We start from the raw sequence: 17,152 nt of genomic DNA on the forward strand, positions 1-17,152 counted from the left end.
CAAGGCGCGGGGGGCTCTTAAGAAAGTATTAGTGGTGGCCTATTGAGGTAACCTAGATATTAAAGTTGACAAGGATTTTACAGCAACTTTCACAACTGTACTCAGTGATATAAAGGAAATTATTTCTCACATTTCTGAATAATGGTAATCTTAGCAGAAATGAAGTCTGTGATAAAAGAGTAATATTAGAAATTCTAGAAATGAAAAGTACCGTATCTAAAGTAAACTCTTGGTGTTTATTGTTGTCATTGTAAGTAGTAAGAATCAGTAAACTTTAAGATAGGTTAGTGGAAATTATTTGGTGTAAAGAAAAGAGTATAAAATCTTTAAAATGAAAAGAGCTTCAGAAACTTGTGGGACAATATTAACAAGTCTAGTATACATATAATTTGGAGTCCCAGATGGAGAGAGCAAATAGCTGGAAAGAATATTTGAGGAAATATGGCCATATTTTTCCTATGTTTGATGATAGACCTGGAAGTGGTCATCATCTTTCTCTTCCTCTTTCCCTGTTTTCTTTCTTCCCTCCCTCTCATCCTGGCTATCATCTTGCCTTCTTTTCCTTTTTCTTTCTTTCTTGTTTGAACCCAGAGCTTTCACACTGAACTATGTGGCTAGGCCCTTTTAAAATTTGAGACATGGGGGCTGGGGATTTAGCTCAGTGGCAAAGCGCCTGCCTGGCAAGCGCAAGGTCGTGAGTTCGCTTCCTGGTACCGGAGAAAAAAACCAAAAACCAAAAAAAAAAAAAAAATTTGAGACATATTCTCACTAATCACCCAGGCTGTACTCAAATTCATGATCGAATTTATGCCTCAGCCTCCCAAGAGTGCTGGGAAGGAAGTGGATTTTTAACCTAAGGTGTACTAAGTATACTTAGTCGTATCATGATCAAACAGCTCAATTCCAAAGATAAAAAGTTTTGGAAGGATTCAGGGAAATGACATGATACCATACTCTCCTTTGAATGCTCTGTACTCTTCAGAAATCACAGAGATTATTTTTAATTAACTTGCTTAAAATTATGCATGTTTTTAAAGCCAAAACAGTATTTTATATTGGGATGATAATATATAGATTTACTGCATTGAAGCTATGGAATAAATGATGGAAGGAAGCAGTGGACCTACACAATAGTAACGTTTTTACATTTTACAGAAAATTGTACGATATTACTCTGGACTCTGAAAAGTTGATGATTTGTATTTTAATCCCTAGAGCAAATACTAAACAAAATGATATGAAAATATATAACTTTTAATCCCTAGATCAAGTATTAAATACAAATGATATGAAAATATATAGTGCAGTCACCACTTGGGAGTGTCATTCATTGGTAGAGCATGTGCCTGGTAAGTATGAAGCACTGGCATGTTTCTCAGCATCACAAACACTACAACAAACCCCACAAAAAGTCATATAGTTTGTCTATGCCCAGTAATACTGTTATTATTGTTAAATTATGTTTTAGGAGTCTAGGTCTCACTCTGTTGCCTAGGTTTGCCTGAAGCACCTGGCCTCAAGTGACTCCTTCTTCACCTACCTGAAGAGCCAGGACTATTGACATCCACCACCATGCCCAGTCTTCAGTACTAGTGTTAAGTTTTAATGGACTATTGTAAATCAAAGGCAAAAATAGTCAAAATGAGTGCAAAAGTAAGATCTCACTATAGGGAACTGACTTTTAAGTAAATGAATGAGGAAAAAAAGATAAAAAATATATAAATATTAAGCATAGAAAGGCAAAATGAGCACATTAATGTGAAAATAGACTTTAAGATAAAAATATTACCAGGTATTGGGTATATTTCATAATGGTAAAAAACTTAATTCATTAGAAAGCTACAATAAACTTTAAAGCAAGTATTATAAATGTGTAAGCACCTAATAAGTAACAGAACCTTGAAATACATGAAAAAAATTGGACAGAATTAAAAGAAAATTATTTTTTTAATTCTTGAGTTGAAAAGACAATTCCACCTAGATTGTTGGATCTTTCAACATTCCTCTTTAGTAAATTGATAGAAAATGTAGATAGGAAATTAGTAATGATGTAGAAATGTCACCTACTTGAATAGATAATTATGGAACACTTTTTCAACAACTACAGAGTTTGTTCACATGATGTGTTTATTAAGGTAAGCTACATGCTTGACTGTTGAATAATTTTCAGTTAAGTAATGTAGAATATGTTCTTTGATCCCAGTGAAACTAAGTTAGGAATCAATGATAGACATCAAGAAAAGCGCTAATATTTGAAAATACAACAACATACTTGTAATGAATAACATACCAAGGAAGCACAAGGAAAGTTGAAAATGCTACAGCATTAGTTATGAGAAAGTATCAATAAAATTAATGAACATTTTTAGCTAAGCTGACCAAAAAAGAAGAGATGGAAAGGATTGCTAATGCTAAGAAGAAATGACATTTCCAGTGTCAGGCTGTAATTGCCAAACCTATAGCCATTATAACCATAATAATGGAATAGTGTGAGCAGATTTTTCAAAGTGGACAAATTCTCTGAAAAATAATCTTAGTAAAACTGACTCAAGATAAAGCAAAAAGTATAAATATGTAGTATTTGAACTCCTAATTAAAATACCTCACAAAATTAACACCCAAGGTAAATGGTTTCATGGATTAATGCTATCAGATAAGGAAAAATCAGTCTTTCTCACACAAAATACCTCACAAAATTAACACCCAAGGTAAATGGTGTCATGGATTAATGCTATCAGATAAGGAAAAATCAGTCTTTCTCACACTAAGTAACCAGAGAAATAGGGAACACTTCTCATTCTTTCAAGGCTAGTATAACACTGCTGTCATTGCCTGAAACAACTAAAAGAGAAAACTAAATGCTGATATACCTTTAAATACATTAGGAAAGATTCTGAACAGACTGTTAGGAAAGTATAGCAATAAGAATATGAAAAAAAAATATATCAAGTGCCAGTAGTATTTATTCCAGGAAAACAAAATTGGTTTAACAATTGAAAAAAATTCATTGTGTTAATTGGCCAAATGAAGAGAAAAATCAGACTATTTGTGTTATAAATTCTGTCAGATCATTTGACGCATTGTAGTACCCATTAGTGATTAAAATCTCTCAGCAAACTTGTATTAGAAGGTGAAGGTTTTTCTTTCCTGACCATTCTGAGAAGGGAATCTGATAGAAACTCTGACACATCCTGTCCTAGTTGTGAAATATTCAAATGCTTTTTACCCAAGGATCAGGGATAAAGGAAGGAGGTCCATTCTCAATACTTACATTTGCCATTATGCTGAAAATTACAGCATTGTAGTAAAGTAAAAAAGTGACTGTATATTAGGTCCCATCACCTTTTTTTTCTTTTTCTAGGTTCTTTCAGATTTTCTAGATACACAGTTTTGTCATCTGCAGATGTAGTTTTACTTCTTTTCCTTTGTTTCTGATCTCTGTGGATCCGGAAACACCACTTCAGTACTGATTTCCTTCAGACATCACTGCACACACTTAGCACTTTGCACTGGCTGCCCTGCTGGTACTGGAAATTATCCTTCAGAAGTTTTGGACACTAGAGAAACTATATACCACTGCTTCGCTGAATGGATTCTCCCCTATCTGTGGTCCCTAGCTGCTGCTTTTCAGCTAATTTGGATTCTCTTGAATAGCAAAACTAAGGTGGTAGTGTTTGCTGCCTTAATTACAGAGGAGGCTTGGAAAATTGATTATCCGGCATTTGCAGCTTCTGTATGGTAAAAGACAGAATGAGGTTTCATTTGTCAGACAGAATGACAGCTTTCATAAAAAGTAGAGGGAATACTTCTTGAAGAGGTCACAAGCTGTAAAAGAGATAGCCTGAGGGATCTACCCACCATGGTTTTCCCTCTAAATGAAAACATAGTATTGTGAAACGGTTTAGACTGCATTGTTTTATTTCTCTTTCTGTTTACCATAATTATATCATAATTATCTGCCTGAAATAGACTATTACATATTCTCTGCCCAGTTAGACCTCCAAGGCCCTCTTGAGGTTAATTTAGACATAAAATGCCTCTACTTCAATATGATAGGCTGTTGGAAGTCAAATTGTTATATAAGTGGGTGCTGTCAAACACTTAAGATTTGAAATACTTTGACCCAGCAACCCATTTCTAGGAATCTGTTATTTAGAAGTAACAAGGTAGATGCATAGTCTTACACTTTAGAAGGATGTGTCACTGTGGTACAGTTTATAGAAGCAAACACTTAAAAAAGATCTGAACACCCTCCATAAAGGAATGGCAGAATCCGTTGATACTACTACTATATAGCGGTGGTGGCAAATCTGTGGCACATGTACTGCAGTGGGCTGTTTATATCACTGAAAACTCTGGGTTGAGGATGTAGCCTGGCAAGCATTAGGTCCTGAGTTCAATTCCTGGTACCAAAAATATAAGATAAAAAAAGAAAAATAAAGAAAATTCTGAAAGGTTCACCATCACTACTATATAGTATCAAAATTAAACCTCTTTTGTAGAATATTGTGAGTCTGTAAACATATGCTCATATATTTTAGCCAGGAAGGATATACTTTACATTTTCCATGACACAAGCAATTTATATAACAACAGTTACAGATGGGTGTATGTGTATGTGTGTATCCATTCATCCAGTCAGATACTTTTACAGTATTTTGGCATCAAATAATGGTTATGTGGAGTAAAATGTAGTTACAGAGTTGACAAATATAAATTATTTGAAAGGATTTGGGAGATAAAAGAACTGGATATTATTTTAGAAGGGAAGATGAGATAGTAGTTAATCTTGTTTCCCAGCATTCTAATTTTTGGTATTAGACCAATGGTGGGCTAGTTATTTGATAGTGAACATTTTAATAGTACTAGGTTGGAGAAAGATTTTAAGTTCATTCTAAGAATTTTGAATTTAAGGAGATATGGTTATATTTAAGTGAAAATAGTTGTTAGAAGTAACGAGTCTGGTGCTTGGTGAAGTATTTTTCAGTTTATTTTATTTCTTTCTTTCTTTCTTTCTTTCTTTATTTATTTATTTATTTTTGTACCAGGAGTTTAACTCAGGACCTTGTGTTTGCCAGGCAGGTGCTGTGCTGCTGAGCTATCTCCCCGGCCCCAGTATTTCTTAATTTAAGTTAAATATTAAATTAATATATAAAACATTTATGGAGTACCATGTGATATCTTAATTCATGTTTTTGTAATGTAATGTTTAAATCATGTTAAATGTATCTGTCTCGGTAGTTACCATTTCTTTATCATGGAAACATTCAAACTTGTTCAACTTTTTGAAATCCAAAGCAAGTTATTATCATCTCTAGTCATCTTTCTGTACAATGCAATGGCATATCAGAGTCCTATCTAACTATAATTTAGTGCCCTTGACCAACTTCTCCTCCTTTCCAGCATCACTGCCCCCTCCTCTCCTTACCGTGTAGTAACTACAGTTCTCTCAGTGACTGGGAGATCTACTTTTTTAGGTGTCACATATGAGTGAGATAATGTGGTACTGGTCTTTCTGCTCCTGCCTCATTCACTAAATATAATGGTCTCCATTGCCATCCACCTTACTATAAGTGACTTAATTTAATCTTTCTTATAGCTGAATAATAGTCCCTGTGTATATATGCCATGTTTTCTTTTTTTTTGGTAGTCGGGAATCGAACTCAGGACCTTGCTCTTGCCAGGCTGGCACTTTGCCATGTTTTCTGATACTGTATTCCTCAGTTGATGGGCACTTTGGTTTTCATTTCTTGGCTGTTTTGCATAGTGCTAGCATGAACATAGGGGTACAGTTCTTTTTTGGTGTACTGATTTCATTTCTTGTGCTTATATACCCAGTAGCAAGATTGCTGGATTATATGGTAGTTCTGTTTTTAACTTTTTTGAGAAAATGCCATAGCTTTTTCCATATAGGCTCTATTAATTTACACTCTCCCTAATAGTGTGTCAGGGTTCCCGTTTCTCACATTCACTCTTGCTAGCACTTTTCTTTTTGGTAAGAACTATTCTTACAGGATTGAGGTAATAGCTCATTGTGGTTTTGACTTACATTGCTCTGATGATGAATTGAACATTTTTATAATCTATGGGTAATTCTTATGTTTTCTTTTGATAACTAATTAGAGCTATTGGCACTTTTAAAAATATTTTGCTATTGAGTTTTTAAGAATTCCTCGTATATTTTGAGTATTAACCTCTTGTTGGAGGTATAGTTTACAAATATTTTCCCCATTCTGTAGGTTGTTTCTTCACTTTGTTGAATGTTTCCTTCACTGAGCAGAAACTTTTTAGTTAGATGTAATCATATTTATCTGTTTTGTTTCCAGGGCTCTTGGGGTCTTGTTCAAAAAAGTTCTTTGCTTAGCCCAATGTTCTAAAGTATTTTCCTTGTTTTCTCCTACTGATTTCATAGTTTTAGACCTCACATTTAAGACTGTAATCCATTTTGAGTTAGCTTTTATGTATGGTAAGAGATAAGGGTCTAATTTCAGTCTTATGTATTTAGATATCCAGTTTTCCAGCATCATATTATTGAAGAGTATCTTTTCTTCAATGTATGTCCTTAGCTGTTTTTAAAAAATCTGTTGGCTGTGTATCTGTGGGTTTGTTTTTAGGTTCTCTATTCTGTTAAGTTAGTCTGTGTTTCTGTTTTTATGTTAATAACATGTTGTTTTTGAGTCCTACAGCTTTGTATTGTATTTTGAAGTCAAGTAGCATAATGCTTCTTTTTTTTCTCCCAAGTGTTTTTGGCTATTTGTTTTTTGTTTTGTTCTTTTTGTGTGGTTTCATACAAATTTTAGAATTAGTTTTCTAGTTCTGTGGAGAATGTCCTTGGTATTTTAATAGAGATTGTGCCGACTCTGTAGATCTCTTTGGACATTATGGATATTTTAACAATATTGATTCTTCTAATTCGTGAACACAGGGTGTGCTTTTATTTCTTTGTGTCCTCTAATTCCTTTCATCGGTATTTTACTGTTTTTATTCTAGAAACTTGTTGCCACTGCTTAAATTTATTCCTAGGGTGATTTTCTTTTGTAGCTGTTTTCAATACTGACTAGAAATACAAATTTCTAGCTATGTAAATCAGTAGCTGTGTAGTTGATAGCTGAAAACAAATGTGAAATTTCCGAGAAGACAGTTTTGAGTAGGAAGAGAAGTGGGCCTAGAAAGAATTAAGAGCCCCCAAGACCACAGTATTAAAGTGCAAGTGGAAGATGAGCCAGTGAAGAAAACAGGGAGATTGTAGGGTTGTGGAACACAAGGGAGAAATTCTTTTGTGGAGGAACTGGTAGTAATGGCTGAAAATGTTCTTTTGCAAATGTGTGGCTAGGTTTTAGCAAAATACGTTTAGTGAAATGATGGGAGGGAAGCCATGTTGCAATAGATTGAAGAATAGAAAGAGGAAATTGATAATGATAAATTAGATAATTTTATGAAAATTAGTATGATACTACATTGTTTCAGGTATTAATAGTAAGAAAAAGTCTGTACATGTTTGGTACAGATGCAGTCTTCAAGATAGAACTGCTTATGATTTAAACATTTTTTCTTTTCCTGATTTTAAAAGTATGTATTTTATCATAGATAATAATACAGTATGGATTATTTATCAGAGTCTCTAAAGAAACAGAATTCATCCGGTTTTGAAAGAAGGAATTTAACAAGTTATTAACTAAGCATAAAATTGTTAATTAGTTAAAAGGTAGATTAAAAAGAATAAGGCATCACAGTAATGACTCTTACAGGAAGCAATCAGGGCTGAAGGAAGAAGTTTGAATTAAAACTTAGAAATTTAAAGGGTCATGCAGAGGTGGACCTCTGGTGAGGATATACTGGCAGGTTAATGCTGTTTCTGATTTCCTTGACATCAAAGATGAGGGTGGTAAATGAAGCTGGTTGGTTTTGCAAGTGCTGAGAAAACAAGTGCTGGGATTTACCTGCTCCTACAGAAAGGAACTGCTGTTTGTGCTGATATGAAAGTTTGGAAAGCAGGCTGCCATGGAGTCTGAGTGTCCCTGCCTACTATTGCTGAGTATACAGGACTAAGAAATAAGTCACTGGCTGCTTCATATTCAAGTCATCCTGGTTGTGCTTACTATATCAAGTAATGTCTTATACACACAGGCTTGCTTTTGCTTAATATGAAAGAGATTCCCCAAGTCTAGTATCTTCTCTTACAATACAATCCACTGTGTATACAGGCATCTATCATAGGTCCCATGCATGGTCCCTGTGAGATTAGGGTGCAGGTAGGGCAGTTGCAGTGGTTGCAAATGAATTTGGCTGCTATTTTGCCATGATTAATAGTCCCTTTTGTGTCTGACCTAGTAATCTAATATCCTTTGCCCACATTAATGAAACTGTGGCAATATATATGAATGTATTTCTGTTTTGTTGTGCTAATACTGTTTTGCAGTTACTTGGTCCTAAGAAACAGCTGTCTAATATTCAAAGTTGCTTCCACCTATGGTGATAATGAAAAATTCATCTTGAATATAATACTGAGAGTTAAAGAAGGGAAATGAAGAGTTGAATGAGAAAATATATGGAGAGGGTTCAAACAATATTTACTAGTAATATTAGATGAGTTTAATTGAGTAAATGATAATAAATATTTGAAAAGATATTAGGAAAGACCAAAAAATATTAAAAAGCTACCAAAGAGGAAAGGCCTGTTACTTATAAAAAAAAAAATCTGGCAGCAGAGTTTTCTGTAGTAGTAGAAACCAGAAAACATTAGAGTAATATCTTTAAACTGCTGAGATAAAAAAACTCAATCCAGAATTTTATATTAGCCAAACTATCATTCAGGAGGATATAAGACACAATATAGAGTTACACACACTAGTTAATAAATAGTTTGAGGAATTGTTGAGTACAGAAATTAATATTAGATACTGTAATACAATTTTAAGAGTACATTCCACATGCATGTGCATGTCTTGGCATGTGCATGTGCCATGTATCAAGACATGCACATCATCACACCTTCAGATGGAAGTAATTACATCATAGATTATTATGGAACCAAGCTGAGAAGACTATTACTAAAGAAACATTTCGGAAAACACAGCTGTACTCATAAATATTTACAGAGAGAAACAGTAAGTGAGATGTCTAATGTACAATACAATCCTATGTCTCAGATAGTCCACTTGTAACAACCTACCTGGCTAATGACAGCTGGGACCCAGGCATGCAGTTCAGACTTACAGCCATCTTTTTTGTGTGTAATTCTGTGCATCTGGTCCATAGGACCTAAGTGTCTTGTTTTGCACAGTGTACCTTGTTACACATCCAGCACTGTGATTTTTGCTGATTGTACTGCACAGTACAGCACTGTAGTTCTGTGTTGTTCACATCACAATCCTGCATGTAAGAGTGATGCAAATAAAAGCAAAGTCACCAAAAAAAAAGAAGAATGTGGACTTTGGGGGCTGGAGGTGTAGGTAAGTGGCAGAGCACTTGCCAAGAATGTACAAGCAAGTAAGCAAAGAAGAATGACAGTGGAGTATTTTTCTCAAGTATAAGATTTTAGAATCAAAAATTTGGTGATTTTTGTCTTAACAAAGATACTTGAAAACAACCATTCCTAAATTGCTGGGGAGGACAAATTATCAGTAATTTACCAAAAGTGCAAATGTATGTATTGGTAGATAGAACATTTTCACTCTGGAATTACCACACTGTGGAATATCTAACATTGCCACATAGTACAGAAACAAATTAAATGTTTATTAATAGGAGACTGACTAAATATATTACAGTTTATCCATACATGAGGAAGTTCTCTCTACCAGGAAGTAAGGTATCTCTTTATGGACTGATGTAGGAAGATTTCCATGATACAATAAGTGAAAGAAGTGACTTTAAGATGAAATATATGGAACCAGGGATATAGCTCAGCAGCACGATTCCTGCCTGGCAAGTGCAGCGTCTGGAGTTCAAGTCCAAAAAGATGAAATGTCTGATGTTCTGTATTAGGGAAAGAGAAAATGTATAATATTCTGTGTTAGAGAGATATATGTTAGAGATTGTGTGTGTAAAGTGATAAAACTGATAATTGGCTCAGAACCATACATACTGTTGGACTGGTTTAAAACAATATTTACTAGATATTTAAGAAGCTTCTAGCTGATTGTGTTGTAGAAAGAACTATGTAGTTGGAGGACAGAATTGGATATTTATTTTTTACTTTCATTTTTTTTGCATTTTGTATTGTTTGTCTACATTATATACTAAAAACTAATGTGTTTTAAATATGCTATTATCTCTCAAAATTGTTTCTGAAAATAGGGAATGTAAACCTATAATATATAAACCTATAAAGAGGTTTATATATTTGTAATAAATCAAAGTAAGTGTAGTATGTAAGGAAACTTTTCTCTAGGGCACTTGGGTGTTTTATTTTTGAACTCTCTACTGTAATTGGTTACTATATGTGTTAACTGTTACGAATTACACAAAGTAGTATAAAAATTAGGCAGTATGTTGTTGGCCAATTCTGGATGTGAAATGAGAATGCTCTCTACTTAGATATAGTTTACATTTGTAGGTCATTGTATCATTTTAATATTAGTTTTATATTTAGAAAAGATGTGATACCTAAATGTATGGTTAATAAATATATGGCATTAATATTAGTTCTTAGATAAATTTTGATCCCTTTGCCCTCATAGTAAACAGAGATAGTACTGTTTAACATGTAATGGTACTTGTAATGGTACTCTTTGCTGACATTTAAAGTAATATGAAGAGAACTGAATTCACATCTCTTTTTCTGAATTAATCAGTTAATTGTTAAAAATTTTTCTTTGGGGTTTTTAATGTTAAAGTATATATTGAAAGAAATAGTAAATTATAGATATATGAGTATATTGACACTGTAAAGTAGTGTTTGACATATATAACAATGTTGCAAGATACTGTAATGCCATATTTATTTGGCTACTTGTACATATTCCTCTCTAATATTTTCTACCCACAGTAATATTGGGACACTTCATTTAATACAATCTTAACTCAGACTTGGACATGTTCCATTCTACCAACTACTTATTATTTGAAAAATTTGATAGCATTTTGTCCAAAATATTTTGCTGCAGTGCCAAAGTGGAATCCTAAATAATTGATCAATTTTGAATCCATTTGAGGGTGGATAGGCCTAGGCATATCCTCAGCATGTCACTTTTTCTGAAACATTCTGACTCAGTCTCATTTTGGAGTCTGTAAACTAGTGGTCTTCACAGTAGAGTACACAAACCTACCTATTGGGATATGCTAAGCAAATTAGTAAAAATTTTACTGTCTCCATCTTGATAATAGTTCATAAGTTTGGAAATATTTCAGCAGTTTATTGTTTTGTGTACCCAAGAAGCACCAGAGGGGACCTAATATTAAAATACTGGTAACTCAGAAAGTAAGTTTGAATTGTGAACTCAAATACTTTTTCTTTTATAATGCAGTTAGACCTTGACAGAAAATGTTGAGGTATAGACAGACATGTTTATGTAATTCCATGGCATTTAGCCAAATTGGGTTGCATCTTCTGTTTATTTTAATATTTAAACTAAGCTTGACTATCTTGAATGAAAATTCCATAGCCTAATGTTTGTTTTTGCCAGCTGAAAAATACAAATGACATTAACATCAAAACCATGTCCTTTCATTTCAGTTAATTATAGTTTCAGGGTTTTGCATATTGGGTTACTTTTCTCAGGACCTAGTTTGCAAACATTTGCTCTAGTTCTGTGTGCTCTGTGGTAGTAATTAAATATTCTCATTACCCTGCCTCCGTGTACCTAGTTCCTTGTGATATGCATACTATGATGCAGTAAGCAGACAATTGGTGCTAAAATTTATTGGTATTCTTCTTTTTTTTAAATCTCAGATATTCAAGATTAAAGCAGTGCAACTGGCTGAGAAACTCCTTCCTGCCTTTAATACACCGACAGGGATTCCTTGGGCAATGGTGAATCTAAAAAGGTAAACTCTATTTTATGTGATTGTTTCTTTTTTAGAAGAATTAACTCATTTTGAAAAACCTTTTTAGTCTTAGAAATTTCTAAAGATCTGCCCCACCATACTTTTCAAGATTAAATTATGTTTATCCTCACATATATAGAATATTACTTTAAAACATTTTCTAAGTTTTTAAAAATAAGTCCTTTATTTTGAAACAGGTAACCTCCTCTAACTTCATTCCAGTTTTTACTACTTGTTTTCTTCTATTTCTTATAGATTTTTCTTCCACACAGTATGGTGTATGTATGTTTGTTTTATTTGTTTATTAATTTCCATTTAGTGCTATAACAGATTGAGTACTTTCCTTTTATTTTTATATACTACTTTCTGCTCTTGTAAGTCAAGATGGAAAACAAGACTTACTTCATGATGTCTTCATTATAGTATCTATACTCTTAAAGGACAAAGTGAGCTCTTAAAGTATGTTTCATTCTAAAAGAAAACACTGATTGATACTTAGTAGATGACATACTTTCTTTAATTTTGTAAAACATTTAATGATACAGAATTAAAATTTTCGTGGTGTCAGCATTTTAACTTGCCATTTGAATTATTTATGCTGATTGGAATTTTTGCTACGTAAGTTTTTTCCAAGTAATACTTCTTTTTGTGTTGTAGTTTGTAAATTATGTGAAAATTTGACTCATTTTCCTTGCAGTTAGACTTTCTCGAATAAAGTTAGGAATATTTATATTTGTGAAGGTGTGTTTTTTAGTGATAACTTTATTTGAAGATATAATAATCTATTTTAGTCATTGCTAATGAAGAACTTGTAGAATTTAGATTTACATTGAGAAGTCAGCATTTACTACTGAACAATAAGTCTGACTTTACTGCTCTCTGATTTCTTGCACTGTAGAAAACAAATTGCCTCCTTTGCAAAGGAAAAGCTAGCTGAAGTGCCAGAGTGACATACACGAAAGGCTATGGCCAAGTGATGGTGCGCACATACTTGTTCTTAGTTCATGACAATTTTCTGACATATCCTCTGGTGTCATTGTCAGAGTCAGAGCACATAAATACTCCCAAACTATAATGAGGCTAACTTTCAAGCTACTTATACTCCTTTTGATTGTGTACTTCTTTCTTCCTTTTTAATAAATCTGCCTGTACCTCTCTGAAGTGCCCTGAAATGCTTTTCTGTGATGATTTAAGAACCTATTTTGTGTGTGTTGGGGAGAAAGTTGAGGTCCTCATCTCTCCTGTGGGGTGCCATCACTTCAGCTGAAGAACTTTAGCATATCTTACAGTGCTAGTCTGTGTTAGAATGGGTTCCTACAGTTTTCTTTGGTTGAAAAGTCTATTTTGCATTCATTCTTAAAGGGTATTTTCAATGTATGTGAAATTCTGAGCTAACTTATGCTTGTTTTACTGCACTGTAAAGATATTGTTTCTCTCAGTCTTTGTTGTTTCTGATAGGTGAGATTTTAATTGACATATATATTATATATATAATATATAGTATATATTATGTATATATATTTAGGATATATATCTACAGGTGCTTCTTTCCCTCAGTATTTATTGTTTACCTGTTTAGGATATGTTCCTAACATAGGTTTTTTTCCTGCGTCATTTTTAATTTTCCTCTGAAATTCTAGTTACAGTACTTATATTTTAGAACTTTTTATTACTGTCCTATAGGTCCCCAAAGCTCTTCTTTTTTTCTGTTCTTCAGATATAATAATTTTCATTAATCTGTCTTCAGGTCACTCTTTTCCTGTATTTTTCTACTTTGCTTTTACACCTGTGGCATTAAGTTTTTAAAATTGTATTTGGCTCTTGTTTTGATTCTCTGCTAAGATTTCATATCTTTTCATTCATTGGGAAATATTTGCCTATCTTTCATGGAACATAGAACAAATGCTTTAAATTTTCTGTAATTCTGATATCTAGATCATCTCAGGGTTAATCTGAGTTGATTATCCTTTCTTTTGAGGCTGACTGAGTCACATTGTGAATGTATAGAGGACATTGTGAAAGTTAAGTTGTGGAAGCTGTATTCTGTTGTATTTTTCTGAACGCCCCCCCCCCCCGCATTAGTCATTTAAAACTTCAGATTCTGTCACAATTCATATCTTTAACTGGGCTGTTTAGAATGTGTTTTTATTCATTTGTGATTCAAAGAGCAGACAGAAACATAAGCAGAACTCAGACACAGGCTCTTTTCACCCAGGATTCTTTTATCTATTTTCCTTGCTGCAATCACTAGCTTGAATTTTTTCAAGCATACTGAATTGAAAGATATTATAAGACATTTTGAACAACCTTAAAAAGGAATAACAAACTAGGAAAAGTAAAATTGATGTGGCAGTGATGATAGGTATTGGGGGTGAGACCAGTGAAAGAAAAACTATTTGAAGAAATAATGCCTAAATTTTTTTCAAATTTGACAATTATAAAAACCTACAGTCTTAGCGCTTGATGAAACTTAGCAGGGTAAAGATAAGGCATAATTTCTCATGAAAATCAATGAGAAGAAAAAAGAAACTTTAGGCAGAGAAATAAAGGGTATTCTACATAGAAGATCAAAAGTAGAAGTATTGCTTTTCTTTTATCAGAAGCAATACAAGCCAGAAAATAATGCAGTACATTCTTTGTTTTTGAGGCATGCTCTAGGTATGTTCCCCAGGTCTGTGGAACACTTGGGCTCAAGTGATTCTCCCACTTTAGCTTCGTGAGTAGCCAGGACTACTGGCGTCCTCCTCTGTGCTCAATACTGAAGTGTATCTTGAAGGTGCTGAAAGAAGTCAGTCAGTCTAGAATTGTATGACAAGTAGAAAGACTCTTAGAAAAGGAAAGATGAAATTAAGACATTTTTAGTCAAATATAAGCTTAGAGAATTTGTTACCAGCATGCTTCTATGATTAGAAATGTTAAAAGTTTAATGATACCAGATGAAAAGACAGACAAATACAAAGAAATGAAGAGTAATAGAAAGAGTAAATAAGGCCTTATTTTTCTGGTTTAGTCTTAGAGATTTTTTTATTCCAAAAGATATTTGACTACTTAAATAAAAAAAAAATAACTTCCTTTTTTTGACTTTTTAAAAAAATTTATTTTAAAAATAAAAGAAGGGAAACATGTTAACAAACAGACATCCATTTACAAAATAGCATAAGAATACAAGCAATACAGAGTTATAGACAAAGTGGTAGGAAATTAACAATGGTTGTATAATGTATTGATATCTTCAAAGTGATTTCTCAGGAAAACAAATAGAGACATGCAAGATTGATCAAATAAGTAATCATTAACTGTTCCTTTCAGTAAAGCAATAGAAGTCAGTACTACAACTATGTTATCTATCCTGTTTATACATACATACATACATAATTTCCCCTTCTATTTTTTTCTCTTTTCCCTCACCTCAGTTGCTTGTTACTTTTGAGCATTTCCTTTCATTTCACAGTGTCTGTCATACCTCCTAATTTTTATTCACTCTTTCAGGTTCTTACACTAGTGAGACAATATGTTGCTTTCACATGGAGGTCTGGTTTATTTCACTTAAGAGTATGGTCTCTAGTTGTGACCATTTACCTGTAAAAGCCTTGAGTTTATCTTTCTTTATAGCTAAGTAATATTTTATTATATAAAAGTACTGTAATTTTTTTATCCATTCCTCAATGGATGGACATTTGGGTTGCTTCCACAATTTAGCAATTATAAATTGCACTGCTATAAACATGGGTGCATGTATATCACTGTGATATGATGCTTTCAGATCTTCTGGGAAAATACCCAGAAGGGGAATAGCTGGGTTGAATGGGACCTCTAGACCTAGTTTGCTGAGGAATCTCCAAACTGATTTCTACAGTGATTTCACCAGTGTGCATTCCCATCAGCAGTGGAGAAGAGTTCCTATTTCTCCACAGCCTCGCCAGCATTTGTTATTGGTTGATTTCTTAACACTAGCCATTCTTATTGGGGTGAGATGAAATCTCAGTGTTGTTTTAATTTGCATTTCTCGAACGACTAATGATATTGAACATTTTCTCATGTATTTATTTACCATTTGTATTTCTTTATCTGAGAAGTATATATTCATCTCAGATACCCATTTTTGGATTGGGTCTTTGAATTTGGGAAGGGGTTGATATTTTTAAATCTTTATATGTTCTAGATAGAAGCCCTTTGTCTGAGGGACAGTCAGCTAAATATTTTCCCAATTTGTGGGTTTTCTTTTAACTCTGTTGGTGATTTCTTTAGACGTGGAGAAACTTTTCAGTAGGATGAGATCCCAGTAGCTGATTCTTTGATGTGCAGTTCATGTGCAGTTTGGTTTTTGTTCATGAACTCTCTGCCTACCCCTCTATGTCTTCAAGGTTTTTACCTACTTTCTCTTTCAGTAGATTTAGTGTTTCTGTTTTAATATTGAGTGAGATCTGTGATCCATTTTGACTTGAGTTTGGTGCATGGTGATAGACTTGGTTCTATTTTCAGTCTTTGGCAGGGGGCAAGCCAATTTTTCCAGCACCATGTATTAAAGAGGCTATTGTTCTTCCAGTGATTTTGCTTGGTCCTTTGTCAATGCTTAGGTGGCTGAGTGTATTTGTGGTTGTGTCTGTTTCTTCCAGTTTGTCTCATTGATCCTCAGGTCTGTTTTTTAGCCAGTACCAGGTTGATTTTCTTACAGTAGCTTTGTAGTATAATTTCAGGTCAGGGATGATTATTCCACCTGACTTGTCCTTGTTGCCCAGGATTGCTTTTGCAATTCTCGGTCTCTTCTGGTTCTGGATGAATTTAAGGCATGTCTTCTCGAGATCTTTGAGGTATGCTAACGGTAGTTTAATGGGAATTGCATTGAATCTGTACAACAACTTTGGTAGTATGGCCATTTTCATAGTGTTGGTTCTTCCTATCCATGAACAAGGAATATTTTTCCATTTATTGAAATCCTTTTCTATCTCTTTTTTCAGAGTACTGTAGGTTTAATCGAATAGATCTTTTACTTCTTTTGTTAGACTGATTCCTCAATATTTCAGTTTTTTGGATGCTATTGTGACAGGTATGGTTTCCTTAATTTCTCTCTCAGTCTGTTTGTTCTTTGTGTATAGGAATGCTATCGATTTCTGGGTGTTGACTTTGTATCCAGCTACACTGCTGAATTTGTTGATTAATTCAA

The 17,152-nt window shown here is 33.6% G+C and overlaps 1 protein-coding gene across 1 annotated transcript in view; it reads left to right on the forward strand.

Moving 5' to 3' along the window:
* Positions 1–17,152, forward strand: part of Man1a2 (mannosidase, alpha, class 1A, member 2) — a gene marked incomplete at its 5' end in the record, with an annotated part of 151,089 nt that overhangs the window by 68,613 nt on the left and 65,324 nt on the right. The window contains 1 exon segment of the mRNA XM_005389057.2: positions 11,894–11,988. Within this exon segment, the coding sequence (XP_005389114.1) occupies positions 11,894–11,988 (95 nt within the window).

Source organism: Chinchilla lanigera, unplaced genomic scaffold, assembly GCF_000276665.1.
Source record: "Chinchilla lanigera isolate Chin_1 unplaced genomic scaffold, ChiLan1.0 scaffold00034, whole genome shotgun sequence".
Taxonomy (NCBI): domain Eukaryota; kingdom Metazoa; phylum Chordata; class Mammalia; order Rodentia; family Chinchillidae; genus Chinchilla; species Chinchilla lanigera.